The sequence below is a fragment of the Podarcis vaucheri genome (genome assembly GCF_965113315.1).
Source record: "Podarcis vaucheri genome assembly, chromosome: 17".
NCBI lineage: Eukaryota > Metazoa > Chordata > Lepidosauria > Squamata > Lacertidae > Podarcis > Podarcis vaucheri.
In genome coordinates, this window is record NC_138755.1 from 2,229,669 (window position 1) to 2,251,407 (window position 21,739).

Sequence of the window (21,739 nt, forward strand, 5' to 3'; positions counted from 1 at the left end):
CGCCAGCCTCCAGATCAGGTCAGGGAATAGCGGGATGGTGGCGCTCCGCCATCCCCCTATCCCCCGAGCTTGTGGGGCTGGCGGGGGGGAGAAGCAGGCTTGCTTCTCCCCCCCCCCCAGCCTCCTGATCAGGTCAGGGAATAGCGGGGTGGCGGCGCTGCGCCTCCCCGCTGTCCCCAGCTTTTGGGTGCAGGCTGCTGCCCGCAAGCCTTGTGAGCCTGCGGGTACTCCCACCGGGCTTGCAAGACTTGGGATAGCTTCCTGAAGCCTGGAGAGCGAGAGGGGTCAGTGCGCACCGACCCCTCTCGCTCTCCAGGCTTCAGCGAAAGCCTGCATTCGCACCATAGGACGCACCCAGATTTCCCCTTCATTTTTGGAGGGGAAAAAGTGCGTCCTATAGGGCGAAAAATACGGTAGGTTCCCTATTGGTAGGAGAAAATAACAGAGGCCAACCAGAGAATATTGAGAAGCAAAGCAGTTAGTAAGCTTGATCTTTATTGATCTGTTGCAACAGGGTGCTCCCCTCACACGCAGGAAAGGAGGAGGACCCAGAAAAATGGTGTGCAAGGCCTTATAAAGACTATTGAAATTGCCACCCTGTAGATCAAGACCATCCCCAGAAACATCATACATACATCACAGAAGGGGTGTAACCTAAGACCACCCCTCAGATACATCACACCTGCATCACAGAAAAGGCGGTCCAAAATAGAAATTTTAATATTGTTTTTCTCCTGTTTTTGTTTATCTCCTGTCTGGCAGGTTACTTAATTGGATTTCCTGGGTAGCCTGGCCAGTCTTTTGTAATGATAAATACTTAGTTCCTGGGCCAGGTCACAGGCTCACACCCTATTCAGATCTTAAATGTGTCCTTAAGACAGGATTTGTGAGGAAAGAGACAATGGGGAGGCTTTTTCCAGTTTGACCTTGCAGAGAAAACATTTGCTCAGTTTAGGAATCAAAATGGGTCCAGGTTGGTCTTCCTGTGCTGATCTATGTATGTGTGGTTATGAACATTACCATATATCTAAGACCTCAAAATTCCTATCACAAGTGGTTAGCAGTTCACAAACACACAGAAGACATGGTAAATTGGTAAACATCATTTATTTGCTGAGTTTATTTTTCACTTTTCTAAAGAGCTCAAGGCAGTTTTAAGAAATAAATATGCCATGTAATTAAAAACACACCAGATTCTTACAAAAATATCATTTGGGAAGAACAGCTAAAGCAGCAGCAAGAGCAAACCATGAATGACTGCATTATTTTCTTAATCTTAAAGCCTCCACAAGCTGCTCCAATTCTAGATGCACATAGTTATGCATGATGGGTTGCACCAGAACACATTCTATCCCAGACAGACCTATTCTTCATGCTTACTTATTTTCAACTGGCAGATGATTTTGCAGTTCCCACGGTTCCCATTACCATTCAAGTTTTCCTAGTTATTCATTTCTCTTTTAGAGGAGGCAGCAAAAAAGACTTTCTGGATCTGGACCCTTGAGGTCTAAACAAACCAGGCGTCATGATAAATATGTGGTTGGCTGTGTTCCCAAAAGGAGCTGTCCAGGCCTCTCTGCCTGGCTTTCAGACCCCCCCCAGGCCACACCCTTTAGCACCTCCACATCGAACCCTCCTTGTGCCTTTTGGTCTTGCTGGAACTTGCACTGTGATGACGTCTTTTGCTTGCCTCACAGGAGGATGGAAAGATGTGGGTGTAGAAGCCTTGGACGTCTGTGTGGCTGGAAATGCAGTCTCTTGCATTGTTCCATGCATTGGTCCGCCCACATTTGCCTCTGGCTTCGCCCACTGCTGGCATAATGTGGGCCCAGGAACATGAGGAAATATGTCCCATGGGATAAAAAGGCTTCCTTGCTCCTGATTTAGAAAAATGGACCTTGTTTTTTGTTTGGCAGCCAATGATATGAAATGAAGCTGGGAAACGTGGAAGGTTCATGGCATTGTAAATTGGAGGAGGTGAAGGCATGTGAAAGCTGGTTTTGGTGGACACCACACATTTAACCACCCCGTCTAGTTTTCCCCTAAGGGCATCTTCATTTTAGAGCAGCTTTATGGCCACAGACTTCTCAGATAATGGCTGGCATTTGACATTTTGACGTACCGGTAGCTTCCAGTTGGCACTCGACAGCCAGAGAGCTCAAAACACTCCCGCTCACCAGCATCTAGCTGGACACCAGAGGGCGCATTTTTGAGTAGTTATACAAATAACAATCTTCTTCATGGTAACTGCAGGTTTCCCTGAGCCTTCCTTGAAGATCCTTCCATCTCAGACTCTTGTGAATGATTCTGTGACCATTATATGCAATTCTTCTGATACTCAGCCACCCGGCATTTCTCTTCAAATCAAACTTGCTTCTGGAAGGACCCTGGTGTCTGGCAACCAGCTCTCTCTGCAGTCCACCCTTATAGCTGAGAAGGAAGATAATGAGAGGGAATTCATATGTGAAGCAGAATGGGGGATTGGTGGTGAGACCATCCTTAAGCAGACGTCTGCCAATCTTACTGTCTTCTGTGAGTATAGAACTTCCCTTCCAATAATGTTTGGTTTTGCTCTTTTTACGGTAAAAACATAATATATATACTGTATATGAGATGCAGCAGCAGATCCATACAGCTGTGTCTTTCAAGCAGCAATGCTCTGTTTTCAAAGTGCAAGGTCAGAGGTCACATGTGTGAATGCCTGCCCCACATCTCCAGAAAACTTGAACAGGAGGCATAAGGGGTCTATGAGGTGGGAGACGTAGGGGTAGAGATCCACCTGGTGAGCTAGAGAAAAACGTGGTAGCACCTTTCTCCATATTTGCTGAATATGGAGGAAAGCAGGGCTTGTACAGCTTTCTACCTCCACAACCAGAAGAACCAGGCCTTTGTACTCCATCCCAAACTTGCCTAGCCTGAGGCATTTTGCCACCTCTGGCACCTGCCCTGTGTCACCTGAAAGGTGAATCCCACATCATCTTCTGTGGTACCACAGGTGGTCTTATGACAGCCCTTTCCTATTGTTTTCTGCTTCACTGCTGCCACTTGAATGGCTTATGCAGCCAGACCTCAGAAACACATTGGGACAGTGTACACACCCACCCACAAAGAATCCGGGAACCACAGTTTAACCCTCACAGAGCTACAATTCCCAGCATTCTTCATAAACTCCAGTTCCTTTAGGAGGAGGGAGATATGCTTTAAATGAATGGGGTGTACACAGCCACAGTTTGCTGAGGCAATGTATGTGGTGCACTTAAGTGGGCACTTAAACATAGGCCTTTGTGGGGTGAAAAATGTGCTTTATAATTATGGTGTGTAATGTGCATTAAATGTACAGTGTGCATCCAGCAAGCACGCTGGCTTATCCCTGCAATTGAGGGTGCCAGCACTGCATGGCATGTGCAACTAACGTCAGCACCCTGTGCAATGTGCTCATGCCATGTGCGCACACCGTGCAACACGCTGACGTCAGTTGCACATGCCGCATGGTGTGCATGCATGAGGTGTGCACAGCCACCACAGAATTTTGAGGGGCTGTCCCCTCCTTGAAAATTTGGGGGGCCCTCAGTCCCCCGCAAGATGGCACCCCTGGTATGCAGCCGGGGTCATACCTTTCCCCAGTGATACAGTTCTTCCTCTTGCCCCCTTGCCACAACTGCAAGCTGCTTGGATGCCAGCCTAACTGCTCTTTCAGCAGGTGCCAGGACACTCTGAGACTTGCAGACTGCTGCAAAAACAGAAATCCAGCGAGGCCTATCACACTCCCACTGCCACTGCCGCTTCACATGCAGTGATAATAAGACAGTGTTCACAGAATTTAACAGCCAGAAGGAGAAAAGGAAACAGACTTAACTCATTAGCAGTTTCCCGACTGTCAGGAAGAGCCAATAAAACGTGATTATATGCCACAGTGGCTGTGTCAAGGACTCCTGGGACTGGGGCTGGTGATGGGGGGGGGGTATGGCATCAGTCCTGGCTTCTGTCACAGAAGCAGAGAAAGGGAGTTGACTTGGATGGTATTGGAAGCAAGGTCTTCATTTTGGATCTTGGAATCTGATGGTTGGCCAAGTGTGCAGGCCTAGGTGGGTGCAAAAATCACGCCTCTCCTCTCTGGCTCAGAGTGGGAAGAGCCTCGCTGCTTGTCCTTGAGCTCCCTAAGCCGCTCCTCCAGTAGGATCACATGTAACGGGGGTGTAATATGTGGTATCAGAAAGTTGTCATTGTATTTAAAAATTGTAGTCTGTTGTATTTAAAACCACAACAGTTCCCCCTTTATTGACCAGTTTGATAACTATTGACTCATCCTGTGATAGATCCCTTAAAGCTGTTCTTTGTGCCCTTGACATATTATTGAAAATTCTAACTGATTGGTCCTCTATTCAAGAAATCTCCCGCAAAACTGTGTTATGGAAAGTCTGAATGGTGGGATCCAGTAAAGATAGTATAAAATGTGACTTGGATCAAAAATGACTCACAATGACTCATCGCCAAAATATGCTTTAAGTTTTATTACACGTATAAGTTTATACAGACCAACCTGCGTCTGAAAAGAGTTATATTGTGGAGTGGGGGCAAAGGATAAGCCCAGATTCAATACTTCAGTTTCTATAGCCGTAAGTGGCCTAGAGGACAAATTAATTACTGCTACCTGTGGTACATCCTCAATGAGCAGGAGTGAAAATTTGAACTCTGAGGTTTAGTTGCTTCCTTCTTAAAAGCTCTGTTATTAGGTCTGGTATTAGGTCTACACATAGCTCTCAAGGATGAGTTGCCTCCACCAGCATTATGTTGAACCCCAAGTCCCTCATCTCCTGACATAAGGCTGGCTCTGATGTGTCCTAATCAGAATTCAAAGTTGTAGCATCATACTGAGTGATTTCCTTGAAATTTGTAGTTCCCTTATTAAACCACCAGTACACCTGCTTGTTGTTGTAATTGTGTTGATCTCTTAAGAATTTTGACTTTTTAAATTCATTAATCTGCTCTGACTACTGTTTGATATTGATATCAAGTTCTTTCATCTTTTGGCAACTATCTGTAAACAAACAATAAAGACCCATAAAATGGCAAAAGTAGTTTCTTTCCAAAATAGGTTTTATCTTGAACAATTGCAAATGCAATAACAAAGAGTCCACTTGTGAGGCGGCTTGTGACAATAAAATTCTGAAACCAGAGTCAGCCCAGGATTTTTTGATATCTGAAGCCAAAAACATGACAGGCGAGGCCGGCTCAGCCACAAGGCAGAGTGGGGCAACTACCTTGGGTTGCTCCCCCTTTTATGACAACCAACTGCCTAAGGCAGTCAAGGCCCAGCTTTTCTTAAAACATTCTCACATACACTTGCCTGTACCAATGAGGCTTAAGTAACCATCTGCCCAACACCACCCAAATGTTCCAGACCAACATTCTCCAACATTAAACCTCCCCCCCCCTTTATTTCTTACCCAAAGAGAGAAGAGCATCAACCAATGTGTGTGTTCCCTCTGCACATTGCAGATGTGCCGGAAATGGATGAGTCCACTTGTCCCAGCAACCATACGTGGGTAGAGGGGACACACCAAGCCCTCCACTGCCTGGCTGAGGGGAACCCCAAGCCAACTGTGGCTTGCTCCAAAGAAGGTGTGGCTCACAACATGGAAAAAGAGGAACGGGTTAACCAGACCCAAAACGGCGTCTATAACTGCACTGCCACTAATGAGCTCGGCTCCATCACCAGAACAGTCACCATCTACGTGGAATGTAAGTGAAATTTCTGTGTTATGATCTATGTGAGGCAAGCAAGAATGGGGTCCAAGCTAGCCACCCTGGGACAATGGCTCTGAATTTAGCATCACGCATGTCAGGTGGAACAGCCTACTGGGTCTTGATCTCAAGCAGGAGCTCACAGTGTGGCAGCACCTTGGAGAGACCTCAGTGAGCTTGGCAGAAGCCTTGTGCACACCCTGCTTCCTTGGCTCCAGCCCCTCCTGCCCAAGGAGCCTGGCTTCTGAAGTGGCAGCTTGCTTGTCTGCCAGTGAGTGCTTCTCTGCTTCTTGCCTTGCTTGTTCCTTTGACCACTGGGCAGGAGCTATGGAGTGGGAGGTAGTTGGCTGCTCAGACTACGGACGGACGGACGGACCATCTACTACTGGGGGGGGGGCTTTTCAGCCCTAGGGTTACATCCCATTCTAGGCAAGCCAGTGCTGGATGAGACCAGAAGCAAAAGTGTACTGAATGGTGAACACCATTTTTACCTTTGTCTAGTATGCCGGTTTCCACGCACATTCTCATGCCCCTCTCAGTCCTCCACCCAAGCAAGCAAGAAGCATGAGCAGGGCTCAAGTATACTCTGGGTTTGGGGGGGGGAGTATACATTTTGGCCAGGCTAAACACTCCAGGAAGTTGGCCTGGGGAGAAGAGAAAGAGAGCTGGGTGGAGAGGCCTGCAGGGCTGCATTTGGCCCCTGGCCCTGGTCTCTTAAAGTCCTGGTCCAGGATCTGCAGGTCCAAAGCTGCCAGGCTCAGGTTCTTCAGCTGGCAGTGTGGTAGACACAGACTTGATCAACTCATCCTCCTCCCTGGCCTTGGCTGTCACCTGAGGCCACATCCTTAATTATAAGACCATGGGGTCATTTGGGCTGCTTTTTGGTGTAAGACAAGTTATTCCTGCCCAGCTTTCAGTAGATGTACTGTCCATCTTCTCTCTGTTGCAGACGGGCCTCAGCTGAGTGAGTCTGACTGCCCAAGTAACCAAACTTGGGTTGAAGGCAGCCAACTGGATTTCATTTGCCAAGCTCATGGGGTCCCAGTTCCAGATGTTTCCTGCATGAAAGATGGTAAAGTGTACAATTCCAACAAATTGCAGAACATCACACAAAGCCATGCTGGTGTTTATCACTGCAACGCTACCAATGCACATGGATCAAGCAGCAAGATGGTCACAAGCAGAGTTGAGTGTAAGTGCAACTTGCACCTTGCATGCATGATGCGTGCAGCTGATGCTGAAGAATCCAAGCAGAAGCAGCAACTAGGCATGTGCAGATGATCCATACTTTAATCCCACAGGTTTTAACAGAATGTAAGAGTAGACAACTGACCATAAAATTTGTCTAGCTTTATAGTGGCAAAAGGTGATCAAGTTCCCACCAGAAATGTAAGAAGTATAGGAGGGTATATTTTTTGCTCTGTTGAGGCCCATATGTCTTCAGCGAGAATTGTCAAGCAGTTCCTCTGGCTGCTGCAACTGTGAGCCACTAGCAGGGTTGTGTTATCCTACCATAATTACCACTGTAAAATCAGATTCTATTTTTGTCCCTGTCTTCTAGATGGGCCTGAGATGAATGATTTGAGTTGTCCCCATAGCTGGATCTGGACATCGGGGACAGAGCAAATGTTCATCTGCTCTGCTGGGGGAGACCCAGAGCCAACCATTGAGTGCATTAAGGATGGTGTGACGTACAGCCCTGGGCATCTCCAGAGTGTCACCAGAGACTATGCTGGCACCTACCTCTGCACAGCCACAAATGTGCATGGCTCCCGCACCAGAGCTGTGAGCATTCAAGTGGAGTGTAAGTGAGCCCTGACCTTCTGTCAAATGGGGGGGCCATGCTGGTAGGTTTTTGAGTGGCTGCTTTCAGAACCCAGCCAAACAAAGTTGCATCGTTCTGTGTTGTTTTTTTCACGAGTGCTTCTTGTTTATCTGATTTCTGGTTCTTGGTGCAAGCAGCTTCTGACTGCTGTTTTAATGCCCTTTGTCCTTCCTCCATTTGACTTCTTTTTGCCCTCACAGTCCTCACTGACCCACAGAGTGGCTTAGTCCTGTTGTTAATGGCATACCTGGCATGAGGAGATTGCGGGCTCTTTGGAACAAAGTTCTACTAAATGACAGTGTGGCAAAATGAAGCTGAGGGCTGCGAAAGAGGACAGAGGAAGGAAAATGCCAACAAGAAGCAGCAAAAGCCACCAAAGGCTGATTAGCAGTAGGAAAAAACACAAATGCTTAGAAATGGGGGAATTTGGGCGTGAGTGGGTGTGTAATTTATTTCATTGCTTTGAATATAATTTCTTTAAAGTGAATATTGAAATTGAAGCCTGTTCATCAGAACAGCCCTAACTCTTTTTTCAGCTGGCTTATGATTAGTTCCTACCATTGTTCCTCTTTAAAGATCAAGCCTAAAACTGTGGAGTAGCAATAGGCAGGGAGTTTGTGGCCTCCTGGGGCAAAGGGTTGAGGCACACTGGCAAGGCAGAGGCCTGTTTTGGTTTCAGCTCCATTACAAAGAGGCATGGCATGGAGGAGAGATCCTCAGGCCTTGGTTCCAAAGGCAGCCCACTCTATGTGGCTCTTGGGAAGTCTCCCCTGACCACACCTCCAGCAGCTTGGCTTCACCATCTGTTCTGAATTTGCCTCCTTAATGGGTGGGTGTTTCTTATGCAACATGTTTATAGCTTTTGCCCCACCTGGTGGTTTTTCAAGTTCACTAACTCCAGAAAGAACTGCTTCCACAGCTGCCACAAAAATCTGTCTAGGAATTATTGCAAAATGTCACTGTCTCTCTTAACATTTCAGATAAACCAGAAATGGATGAATCTAGCTGTCCAAGTAACTGGATCTTGGTGGAGGGGGCGCTGCCCTCCTTTATCTGTAAAGCTGAGGGGATTCCGCCTCCAGAGGTTACATGCACCAAAGATGGCATGACATACTACCTTAGCCAAGGACAAGGGATCCCACTCTACAATGGAACCTTCTGGTGCAATGCCACAAACCGGCTTGGGACAGTGGCTAAGGCAGTTGTGGTTACAGTGGAAAGTGAGTGTTGGTTGTGGTCTCTGGGGAAGCAGCACATCAAGCCAGTCACCCCCTCACCCTCACCTGGCATGAGAACTGGCCCTAGTCCTTGGTTAAGCTGGGTGGCATCCTGTTCCACTAGGAGTCTATACTTCCCTCCTGCCACCTACTTCAGGTGGTTTGATCTTCCCTTTTTGCCAGGTGAGGAGGAAGAATAATAATACTGTAGTCTGGGAGGTTTCCCAGGTTTTGAGCCACTTTGAGGGGAATTTGTTTGCTTCTATATGTATTATACAGTATATTTCAACCTTCTGCATCCAAATCTCTCTGTTCCTGAGCGATACACTTTAGCTTTGACCCTAAGCCAAGCGTCCAAGCGTGGCATCCAAAATGTCTGGTGCAGAAATCCTTACCAGAAAAAACTGGTCCTTGTAGCCCTTGGCGTGCTCTGGTCCAGGGGGTCACAAAGAGTCGGACACAACTAAACAACTAAACACCAACATGGTAGCCAATGTGGTGCCCTCCAGTTTTTAACTACAACTCCCATCTTCCTTCAAGATTGGCTGTGGTTTCAGGGGCTGATGGGATCTGTAATCCATGATACCTGGAGGGCACCATCTGAAATGTCAAGGATGAGCTAATATTAGCTAATAATTTATCACAAAATTTTTGGAAGCCTAAACTGAAAGATTACAAAATAGCCAACTGAAATGGCAACAATGCAAAATCTGTTTTGAAACCAAGCCGCCTCATTGCAGAGCATTAATTTAGGCATGTTGTTGTTGTTTAGTCGTTTAGTCGTGTCCGACTCTTCGTGACCCCATGGACCAGAGCACGCCAGGCACTTCTGTCCTCCACTGCCTCCTGCAGTTTGATCAAACTCATGCTAGTAGCTTCAAGAACACCATCCAACCATCTCATTCTCTGTCGTCCCCTTCTCCTTGTGCCCTCCATCTTTCCCAACATCAGGGTCTTTTCCAGGGAGTCCTCTCTTCTCATGAGGTGGCCAAAGTATTGGAGCCTCAGCTTCACGATCTGTCCTTCCAGTGAGCACTCAGGGCTGATTTCCTTCAGAATGGAGAGGTTTGATCTTCTTGCAGTCCATGGGACTCTCAAGAGTCTCCTCCAGCACCATAATTCAAAAGCATCAATTCTTCGGCGATCAGCCTTCTTTATGGTCCAGCTCTCACTTCCATACATCACTACTGGGAAAACCATGGCTTTTACTATACGGACCTTTGTTGGCAAGGTGATGTCTCTGCTTTTTAAGATGTTGTCTAGGTTTGCCATCGCCTTTCTCCCAAGGAGCAGGCGTCTTTTAATTTCGTGACTGCTGTCACCATCTGCACTGATCATGGAGCCCAAGAAAGTAAAATCTCTCACTGCCTCCATTTCTTCCCCATCTATTTGCCAGGAGTTGATGGGCCCAGTGGCCATGATCTTCGTTTTTTTGATGTTGAGCTTCAGACCATATTTTGCGCTCTCCTCTTTCACCCTCATTAAAAGGTTCTTTAATTCCTCTTCACTTTCTGCCATCAAGGTTGTGTCATCTGCATATCTGAGGTTGTTGATATTTCTTCCGGCAATCTTAATTCCGGCTTGGGATTCATCCAGCCCAGCCTTTCGCATGATGAATTCTGCATATAAGTTAAATAAGCAGGGAGACAATATACAGCCTTGCCGTACTCCTTTCCCAATTTGGAACCAATCAGTTGTTCCATATCCAGTTCTAACTGTAGCTTCTTGTCCCACATAGAGATTTCGCAGGAGACAGATGAGGTGATCAGGCACTCCCATTTCTTTAAGAACTTGCCATAGTTTGCTGTGGTCAACACAGTCAAAGGCTTTTGCATAGTCAATGAAGCAGAAGTAGATGTCTTTCTGGAACTCTCTGGCTTTCTCCATAATCCAGCGCATGTTTGCAATTTGGTCTCTGGTTCCTCTGCCTCTTCTAAATCCAACTTGCACTTCTGGGAGTTCTCGGTCCACATACTGCTTGAGCCTTCCTTGTAGAATTTTAAGCATAACCTTGCTAGCATGTGAAATGAGTGAAATTGTGCGGTAGTTGGAGCATTCTTTGGCACTGCCTTTCTTTGGGATTGGAATGTAGACTGATCTTCTCCAATCCTCTGGCCACTGCTGAGTTTTCCAAACTTGCTGGCATATTGAGTGTAGCACCTTAACAGCATCATCTTTTAAAATTTTAAACAGTTCAGCTGGAATACCATCACTTCCACTGGCCTTGTTATTTGCAGTGCTTTCTAAGGCCCATTTGACTTCACTCTCCAGGATGTCTGGCTCAAGGTCAGCAACCACACTACCTGGGGTGTACGAGACATCCATATCTTTCTGGTATAATTCCTCTGTGTATTCTTGCCACCTCTTCTTGATGTCTTCTGCTTCAGTTAGATCTTTACCACTTTTGTCCTTTATTATGGTAATCTTTGTACGAAATGTTCCTTTCATATTTCCGATTTTCTTGAACAGATCTCTGGTTCTTCCCATTCTGTTGCTTTCCTCTATTTCTTTGCATTGCTCGTTTAAGAAGGCCTTCTTGTCTCTCCTTGCTGTTCTTTGGAAATCTGCATTCAATTTCCTGTATCTTTCACTATCTCCCTCGCATTTTGCTTGCCTTCTCTCCTCCGCTATTTGTAAGGCCTCGTTGGACAGCCACTTTGCTTTCTTGCATTTCTTTTTCATTGGGATGGTTTTAGTTGCTGCCTCCTGTATAATGTTGCGAGCCTCCATCCATAGTTCTTCAGGCACTCTGTCCAGCAAATCTAAATCCTTAAACCTGTTCCTCACTTCCACTGTGTATTCATAAGGGATTTGGTTTAGATTGTATCTTACCTGTCCAGTGGTTTTTCCTACTTTCTTCAGTTTCAGCTTGAATTTTGCTATAAGGAGCTGATGATCTGAGCCACAGTCAGCTCCAGGTCTTGTTTTTGCTGACTGTATAGAGCTTCTCCATCTTTGGCTGCAGAGAATATAATCAATCTGATTTCGATGTTGCCCATCTGGGGATGTCCATGTGTAGAGTCGTCTCTTGTGTTGTTGGAAAAGCGTGTTTGTGATGACCAGCTTGTTCTCTTGACAGAACTCTATTAGCCTTTGCCCTGCTTCGTTTTGATCTCCAAGGCCAAACTTGCCAGTTGTTCCTTTTATCTCTTGATTCCCTACTTTAGCATTCCAATCCCCTATAATGAGCAGAACATCCTTCTTTGGTGTCACTTCGATAAGGTTTTGTAAGTCTTCATAGAACTGGTCAATTTCAGTTTCTTCAGCACCAGTAGTTGGTGCATAAACTTGGATTACTGTGATGTTAAAAGGTCTGCCTTGGATTCGTATCGAGATCATTCTATCATTTTTGAGACTGCATCCCAGTACAGCTTTCGCCACTCTTTTGTTGACTATGAGGGCCACTCCATTTCTCTTACGGGTTTCTTGCCCACAGTAGTAGATATGGTAGTCATCCGAACTGAATTCGCCCATTCCCGTCCATTTTAGCTCACTGATGCCCAGGATGTCAATATTTATTCTTGCCATCTCATTTTTGACCACATCCAACTTACCCAGGTTCATGGTTCTTACATTCCAGGTTCCTATGCAATATTTTTCTTTACAGCATTGGACTTTCCTTTCGCTTCCATGCATATCCACAACTGAGCGTCCTTTCGGCTTTGGCCCAGCCGCTTCATCAGCTCTGGATCTACTTGTACTTGTCCTCCGCTCTTCCCCAGTAGCATGTTGGACACCTTCCGACCTGAGGGGCTCATCTTCCAGTGTCATAACTTTTATATGCCTGTTGTCTTTGTCCATGGAGTTTTCTTGGCAGGGATACTGGAGTGGCTTGCCGATTCCTACTCCAGGTGGATCACGTTTGGTCAAAACTCTCCACTATGACCTGTTTATCTTGTGTGCCCTGCTCGGCGTAGTTCATAGCTTCTCTGAGTTCTTCAAGCCCCTTCGCCACGGCAAGGCAGTGATCCATGAAGGGGAATTTAGGCATAGTTTGGTGGATAATGTAGCCTTCTGTGACATAGTTTGGTGGCAGCTGTGTACATACAGAGGCTCACCCTGCTTATGTCAAGAGGAGTTTCTTGTTATATCAATGTGTTTCAGCCAAACCTAAAATGGATGAGTCCAGCTGCCCAAGTAACCAGACCTGGCTTGAGGGGACTTTGCATTCGCTGGCCTGTGAAGCCAATGGGACTCCCACCCCGCTGGTCATTTGTGCCAAGGAGGGAGGCATTGAGGAGTTCTACAGAGAACGGAATGTCAGCAGGAATGACTCTGGCATCTACCAATGCAAGGCCACCAATGGCCACGGAACTGAGAGATGGTTGGTGAATGTGCAAGTGGAATGTGAGTAGGTGAAGGAATTTGTTTCACTAAATTTTTTTTTTAATATGAACATACCTAATTCACACTTTCTGCAACAGTACACAAAGTGAAACACAGCTATCCTACAAAAGACACATGTATCCAAATTTTGTGATGCAGTTCTCCAATAAATTCTCCAATTATACAAAGATGTGGAAACTATGCATAAAAATGCATATATTAATGAAGATAACATATGAATGCATTTATTAGAGAACACTGCATATGTGCAGAATATGTGCATATGAAGCCAAGTAGCATACAGTCATGTGTACGAGGATAAAATTGCACTAAATTGCTGAAGAATTTTCATGAGGACTTAAAAAATGCAAATTGATGCAGAAATGTGGAGCTCAGCTTAAGATAAGACTGGAAAAAGTAGAAACTGAGAGAAGCAAAAATTGAAAGGTGAGTCATCAGTCTAAATCAAGGCTGGACCAAAGTCCTGGCCCAGTTTCCCAAAAATATTACAGTGGTACCTCAGGATGCGAACAGGATTCATTCCGGAGCCCCGTTCGCATCCAGAAGCAAACATAACTAGCGATGGCACATCTGCACACGTGCACGTTGCTTTTCACCACTTCTGCGCATATGCGTGAAGTCATTTTGAGCGTCTGCACATGCATGAGCGGCAAAACCCGGAAGTAGCACGCTCCGTTACTTCTGGGTTGCTGTGAAGCGCAACTCGAACGCACTCAACATGAAGCATATTCAACCCAAGGTATGACTGTATTCAATTTTCCAAGTGTCCAATTTTCTGTTGCTTTCTTTGGTGGGTGGTATTTCTCCAAAATTTTCAGAAGGCATTGCTGCTGGAACACCACACTGCAATGCAACATTGCATTCCATGTGGACTAAACCACAAGTTATTCATTTCCCCTCCCTCTGAGTTTTCCACTGATACCTCTCCAGGCTGGGAAAGTGCTTCAGATGGAAAAGTTAGGGTGATCAATTGAGTTACACCTGGTAACTCTTCAACTGAGCTTGCTAGCAGCACCCAAATATCACAGTGATGAAGAGCAAAGAAAGGTAGCCTCTTCTTGAGTTTGCTGGCTGACCTGAAGCCTCCTTCTCTTCTGTTTCCAGACAGGCCTGTTATCTCCATTCTGGCTGTCAGTGGTACCTTACCCATCAGAAGGGGAGAAAACTTTACCATCACCTGCCAGGCGGATGGGTCTCCAGCTGCCAGCTACTCCTGGAAGGTGCCTCAGGCCTCCAACCTCAACTACGGTGGCAACAACAGCACAGTGACTGTTGCCAGCGCAGATGGACAGAACAGTGGTGTGTATGAGTGCACAGCCAGCAACAAGCATGGGCAGCAGCACAGCCAGGTGGAGATCAAGGTGGAAGGTGAGGCCACATAGCAGAAAGGATTTGAAATACCGCGTGCCCTTTTGGTTGCATCTTGAGTGCTAGAAGTCAGAGCTAGACAATCCACCCCAACTGAGTGCTGGCAAAGGAGCAGGTCAGTCAAGACTATGTGAGCAGCAGGTGCAAGTGCTTAACAGGTGTGTGTACTGGAAGCTTAAATCTATGCCAGGGGAAGAAAACTAGGCTGTCAGTATTTTACAGCAGGCATAGAAATGCATACTGGAAATTTAGGATTGCACTATTAAAGTGGATTAAAGCACAACAAATTCGCTTTTTAAAAGTGATGGATGGCAGCTAACAGATTGAAGATGAATCCCAACAAGACAGAGGGTGGGCAGGTGTGGGGGACTCTCTGGTCCTGAATGGAGTACCGTATTTTTTGCTCTATAACACGCACCTGACCATAACACGCACATCGTTTTTAGAGGAGGAAAACCAGGGAAAAAACATTCTGAATGAAACAGTGGATGTATCATTTTTGTGCTTCATGCTGTGGCCACAGACATGTGATCTGATGGTGAATTTGGGGTGACCCAATGCAAAAATCCTAAGAATCCCTGTGGATCCATGCTTTGTAACCACATTTTTGCACCATTGCAGCCCCAGGCAACAGTGGGTGCGTGATTTTTGGGGGGCAGGCTGTAGCCATGGACATGCTATGTGCTCTGATGGTGAATTTGGGCTGACCCAATGCAAAGATCCTGAGGATCCATGTGGACCCATGCTTTTTAACCACGTTTTTGCACCATTGCAGCCCCAGGCAACAGTGGGTGAGTGATTTTTGGGAGCAGGCTGTAGCCATGGACATGCTATGTGCTCTGATGGTGAATTTGGGGTGACCCAATGCAAAGATCCTGAGGACCCATGTGGATCCATGCTTTGTAACCACATTTTAAGTGGGGAGGGAAGGAAAAACACAGAAGGGACAAGGAGCACGAGAGGGGTGTGCAGAGAAGCAGCTGGCTAAGAATGCAGGAGAGGGGTATAACGGGAGGGAGGAAAGGAAGGCAAAAGTTTCCCCCCACCCACCCAAGCCAGCCAGCTTGCGCTCTCTATCTCCCACCTGCATGTTTTCCGGCTGCCTGATATATATTTTTTTTAATTGCCTTGACAGACGAAAGCATTTTAACTGCATTAAGAACTATTTAGCAGCGAAACCTAAGCTTTGCCATCCCTTAAGAGGTACAGACACTGTAATCTTCCAGATCGCATGAATTTACAGGCAAAACACTGTTTAAGGATTTCATCCTTTTCAATGGAAGAAAGCATATTTGAATGCTGTGTGTCCTCAAAAACAAAAGCAGGAAGTCAAACCAGAATTTTAAGCTGAACCTGTAATCTCTCTTCCCTTCACAAACATTGTTCCCTCCGGAGCAGGGAGAGGAATTAGAAGGAAGGACGCTCTGCTTTCCCCTTTGCTTGCCTGGAGGGGAGGGGCTTTCCGTGCTCTTTGTTCCGTTTGAGCAAACACAGCAACGAAACAGAGGGGGTGGGCAGTAAGACCCTGAGGCAGAATGCAGGAAAGCAGCCGCTTCCTCTTTTCAGGTTTCCCTTCTCCGAGACACGATTTGATTTTTGCCTGATTTTTGCCTCCACTCGCACCATTCGGCTCCAGGGACCACACATTCGCTCAATAACAATCACAGACATTTCCCCTTCCTTTTTAGGAGAAAAAATCTGCGTGTTATAGAGAGAAAAATACGGTAACTGTGCCCCTAAAGGACCAGCTGCGCAGCCTGGGAGTCATTCTGGACTCAGCTGTCCATGGACGCGCAGGTTAATTCTGTGTCCAGGGCAGCTCCATCTGGTATGCAGGATGACACCCTACCTGCCTGTGCACTGTCTCACCAGAGTGGTACATGCCCTGGTTATCTCCCACTTGGACTACTGCAATGTGGTCTACGTGGCACTATCTTTTTTTAAATAAAATTTTTATTGGTTTTTCACAATTTTTATAAACACAGACAATACACAATACAAACAAACACACAAACAAACATGTATAATTTCAAATCCTTTTTTCTTAAACCTTACTTCACCGACCTCCCCGTACCTCCCCTTTCTGCATCCCAATTTCCAAATTTGTTTCAGCAAATCCTCCCCCTTAATTTTATCAAATTTTTCCTTGTTCTATTCTTTTACTTAAACTTTTACAGCTGTAATCCCCTTTTTTCTAAAACCTCAACATTTTAGCATTCATTAATTTTACAATATTTCTTAAGATAAATTTTAAATTTCTTCCAATCTTCTTCTGCCGTCTCTTTCCCCTGGTCTCGGATTCTGCCAGTCATTTCAGCCAGTCCCATATAGTCCATCACCTTCATCTGCCATTCTTCCAGAGTGGGTAGATCCTGTGTCTTCCAATACTTTGCGATGAGAATTCTTGCTGCTGTAGTAGCGTACATAAAAAAAAGTCCTGTCTTTCTTTGGCACCAATTGGCCGACAATGCCCAAGAGAAAGGCTTCTGGTTTCTTGGGAAAGGTACATTTAAGTACCTTTTTCATTTCATTATATATCATTTCCCAGAAAGCCTTAATCTTCGGGCACGTCCACCAAAGGTGATAAAAGGTACCTTCAGTTTCTTTACATTTCCAGCACTTATTATCAGGCAAATGGTAGATTTTTGCTAGCTTGACTGGGGTCATGTACCACCTATAAATCATTTTCATAATATTCTCTCTTAAGGCATTACATGCCGTAAATTTTATACCAGTGGTCCACAACTGTTCCCAGTCAACAAACATAATGTTATGACCAATGTCTTGTGCCCACTTAATCATAGCTGATTTAACTGTTTCATCCTGTGTATTCCATTTCAGCAACAAGTTATACATTCTTGACAGATTCTTATTATTGGGTTCTAACAGTTCTGTTTCTAATTTTGATTTCTCCACCTGGAAGCCAATTTTCTTATCCTGTTTGTAAACTTCCATTATTTGGTAATAATGGAGCCAATCTCGTACTTTAGACTTCAATTTCTCATGACTCTGTAATTTCAGTTTATCTCCCTCTTGTTCCAAAATTTCCCAATATTTTGGCCATTTGGCCTCCATATTGAGCTTTTTCACGGCTTTTGCCTCCATTGGTGACAACCACCTTGGGGTTTTATTCTCCAACAAATCCTTGTATCTAGTCCAAACATTATATAATGCTTTCCTGACAATATGAGTTTTAAAAGCTTTATGAGCTTTAACCTTGTCATACCATATATATGCATGCCATCCGAATACATTATTAAAACCTTCCAAATCCAAGGAAAGCTTCAAATTTGACCATATTTCTAGATCTTTTTTTACCTCTGTCCAACATTTCTCATAATTGTCTTTAAATAAGTTCACATTCTTAGATGTCATGTTAATCCCCAAGTATTTCACCTTCTTTGCCACAGTTAATCCTGTTTCATTCTGGAACCGCTCCCTTTCAATAACTGTTAAGTGTTTCTCCAATACCTTAGTTTTTTGTTTGTTCAACTTAAAACCTGCAACTTGACCAAATGCTTGAATTAGTTCTAAAACCCTTTTCGTGCTAGTGTCTGGCTCTTGTAAAGTAAGTACCAAGTCATCTGCAAAGGCCCTCAATTTGTACTGTTTAGCTCCGACCTGTACCCCTTTAACCAACTGGTCCCTTCTTATCATATTTAGCAAAACCTCCAGGACTGATATAAAAAGTAATGGGGAAATTGGACACCCCTGTCGTGTCCCTTTTTCTATCTTAAATTCTTCCGTAACCTCATTATTTACAATTAACTTTGCCTTTTGTTCAGAATGTATTGCACCCATACCATTCTCAAATCCTTGGCCTACCCCCATCCCATGTAGATTCTTCTTCATAAAACTCCAAGAAATATTGTCAAAGGCTTTCTCCGCATCCACAAATATCAATACTGCTTTAGTGTTTATGTTCACTTCTAATAATTCCATAATGTCTATTATATTCCTCACATTGTCTGACAAATGTCTTCCTGGGAGAAAGCCTGCTTGGTCCTTATGAATCTCTTCCATCAACACTCTTTTCAGTCTTTTTGCCAAAATGTTTGCAAAAATTTTGTAATCCACATTAAGTAATGATATAGGGCGGTAGTTCTTAAGCTGAGTCTTCTCAGTCTCTGTTTTCAGTATGAGAGTAATATAAGCTTCTTTCCACGATTCTGGCGCCTTTTTCCCCTCTAAAATTTCGTTACAGACTTCCTTCAAAGGTTGTAACAACCACTCCTTCAAAGCTTTATAATATCTGGAAGTCAACCCATCTGGTCCTGGAGATTTGCCCAATAGCATGTTTTGAATGGCACCTTCTATCTCTTGTTCAGTTATTTTCTGATTCAGATCTTTCTTGCTTTGCTGGGAGATTTTCTGTAGTCCATATTTCTTAAGAAACTCATCTATGTCCCCTTCATTTTCCGGCCCTTGTGAATATAGTTTTTTAAAGTAACTCTGGAAACAATTTCTAATATCATTTGTTTTATAAATGTTCCTCCCTTCAACCTCTAGGCTTGTAACCGTATTTAATTTTTGTCTTTTTTTCAATTGCCAAGCCAGACATTTACCACATTTATCTGCAGATTCAAATGTCCTTTGTCTCATTTGTTTAATCTTCCATTCTATTTCTTGATTCATCAATTCCATGTATTGCATCTGATATAACTTAATTTCTCTCAAGATCTCCTGGGACTTTGGTTTAGACCTCAATTTCTTTTCTCCTTCTTTTATCTTTTCCAAAATCTTATTCTTCTTCTCATTTTGATTTTTCTTCTTTATTGAATTTTGTTGTATTAAAAATCCTCGCATCACAGCTTTACTTGCGTCCCAGATTACTCTTTTTTCCACGTCCGTTTTTAGATTTATTTCAAAATAGTCTCTCAAAGTTTTTTGGGCCTTTTTGTAAACCTCTTCATCTCTAAATAAGGTGTCATTCATCCTCCATCTGAAGGAGCCAGCTGTTGTTAACTTCATCTCCATCTTTATGGCGTTATGGTCGGAGCAAGTCTTTGGGCAGATTTCTACTTTCTTTATCTTTGGAGCCATCCCACTAGTAACCCATATTTGGTCAATCCTAGTCCATGTCAGCATTGCTTCAGAAAAGAAAGTTCCCTCTCTCTTGAGAGGGTTCTTTGTTCTCCAGATATCAATCAAGTCCATGTTTTCAGTCATTTCAAAGAAAGTCTTTGGTAGTCTCCCATCTTTAGAAACTACCTGTCTTTGTGCTTTGTCCATATTTGTAGATACTACTCCATTCATGTCTCCCATCAAGATTAAATTGTATTCCAGATAGTCCAATAAAATCTCATGCAACTTCTTAAAGAATTCTGACTTCCCTTCATTTGGTGCGTAAATACCTAATATCAAAAAAAATTCTCCTTGAACTTGAATTTCAATTGCCAAAAATCTTCCTTGTTCGTCTTTAAACATCAGTGTCGGAGATAATTTTTCCTTTGCATAGATCACCACTCCTCTTTTCTTGACTTTGTCAGATGAAATAAATTCCTGTCCTAGTCTTTTATTGATGAGTAGTTTCCTATGCAACCTTGTCACATGTGTTTCTTGTAAACAAATCAAGTCCAAATGCTCTTTTTTCAATATATGAAAAACATTTCTCCTTTTTCGGGGAAGGTTCAGACCATTACAATTCCAACTTAGAAGTTGCAGAGCCATCTTGCCGTTATTTATTTTCCCCTCCAACTGCTCCAAGTAGTTGTTCTTCCTCCGTCGGTGATTTCAGTCCAAATGTTAAATTTAGGATGTCTGTTGCTCCCTTTACTACTGAGGTTGGTTCCACTTCGACCACCTCCTTCAGGAGATCTTCCTCGTCTCGTAGAAATTCCTCTTTATCTTGCACAGATCTTATTTTTATTTTCCTTCCCTTATATTTGAAAGATAGGCCTTGAGGAAATTCCCACCTGAAGAGTATTCCGTTCTTTTTCAGTAGGTCAACCAAGTCCTTGTAATAAGTTCTTACATCCAAGATATGCTTAGGTATGTCCTTAAAAATCTCCACAAAGGAATTTTCAATTTCCAAGGTTCTTTGGAAGTGCAAATTCAGTATTTTATCTCTTTCTTCTTTGGATCTTAAAGTTATCAAACAGTCCCTTGGCTTTTTTCTATTTTGTCTTCTGCCCAATCTAAAAGCAGCCACTATCTTAAAATCTTCCTTCTCTAACCCCTGCTGCCAAAAATCCAAAAATTCTTTTGTGAGGAAATCCACAAGTTGTCTTTTTCACTTTCGGGCACTGTTCTCAATCTCAAATTTCTCTCCTTTCTTTGCAATTCGAGCATAGACAAAGCCAACTCATGATCTTCTAACTTTTTACAAACTGGTATTATCTTTTCCTGAGTAGCATCTGCAGTGACCTTAGCTTCCTCTGCAATCTTTCGAGTTGTAGTAGAATCCTCAAAAAGTTTATTAATAATCTCTGTATTTGAAGTCACCCTCTTCCCAAGTTCATTTACACTTTGTGTATTCAGATCAAGCTTTGCTGTGAGCTCTGCCAATTGTCTACTGTTTTCCGCACCTTGTTTTGTCAGGGATTCCAAAGACTCATTTATCTTAACCAAAGCTTGTGTCACAGGATCTGTTGACATAATTGTTGTTTTTGTTTGCCCAGTTGCAGCTGTTACTGCTGTTACTGTGCTTGAGACCGAAACCCTTCGCTGTTGTGAAGTTTTAGCCTTATATTGTCTGCCAGATCTAGTTGTTGTTTCATCTGCTGTACCACTCATGTCCCAGTCAAGGTCGTTCCCACGTCTGTAAGTTGTTTTTAAGTGGAAAGTTCCAATGACTTAGTTATTGTAATCCACTTTGCAGCTATTTCAGCAGAATCCTCTAGGGGGAGAGAACTTTTGCAACAAAATGTCTCTTTTAAACAAGTCCCCCAAGCCTCCCAAAAAGTCTATTGTAACAGTTCCCAAATGTGTTCCAGAACTTAACAGTCTAGTAATTAAGTATCTTTCTAAAACCCAGCTGTCCAGTAAAAGTAACTTTCAAAAGGTCTTAACAAAGTGACAGTTCTCTGTTCGCTTTCTTATTTAGGCAGTCCGTCCCAGGGGTTTTGAAACAGCGGAGAAAATTTTCCAATAACTCCTTTTCATGCAGGTTGTCAAAAGTCCAATTTCATCCCCCTCTGCTCCTGCCTGCAAGAGGGGGGTTTCAATTCCAATGTCAGATTTGCTTAGTTCCCCATTAGTCTTTCTCAAATTACGGCTCTGTACTTTCTTTGCTTTA

The 21,739-nt window shown here is 44.1% G+C and overlaps 1 protein-coding gene across 2 annotated transcripts in view; it reads left to right on the forward strand.

The window, feature by feature from the left end:
- The window catches only part of ICAM5 (intercellular adhesion molecule 5), a 37,737-nt gene that overhangs the window by 11,762 nt on the left and 4,236 nt on the right, over positions 1-21,739 (forward strand). For both annotated transcript variants that reach the window (XM_082205808.1, XM_082205809.1), the window contains 7 exons: positions 2,254-2,532; positions 5,500-5,742; positions 6,695-6,937; positions 7,307-7,549; positions 8,551-8,790; positions 12,892-13,134; positions 14,239-14,502. In XM_082205808.1, the coding sequence (XP_082061934.1) occupies positions 2,254-2,532; positions 5,500-5,742; positions 6,695-6,937; positions 7,307-7,549; positions 8,551-8,790; positions 12,892-13,134; positions 14,239-14,502 (1,755 nt within the window). The remainder of the gene's footprint in view (positions 1-2,253; positions 2,533-5,499; positions 5,743-6,694; positions 6,938-7,306; positions 7,550-8,550; positions 8,791-12,891; positions 13,135-14,238; positions 14,503-21,739) is intronic.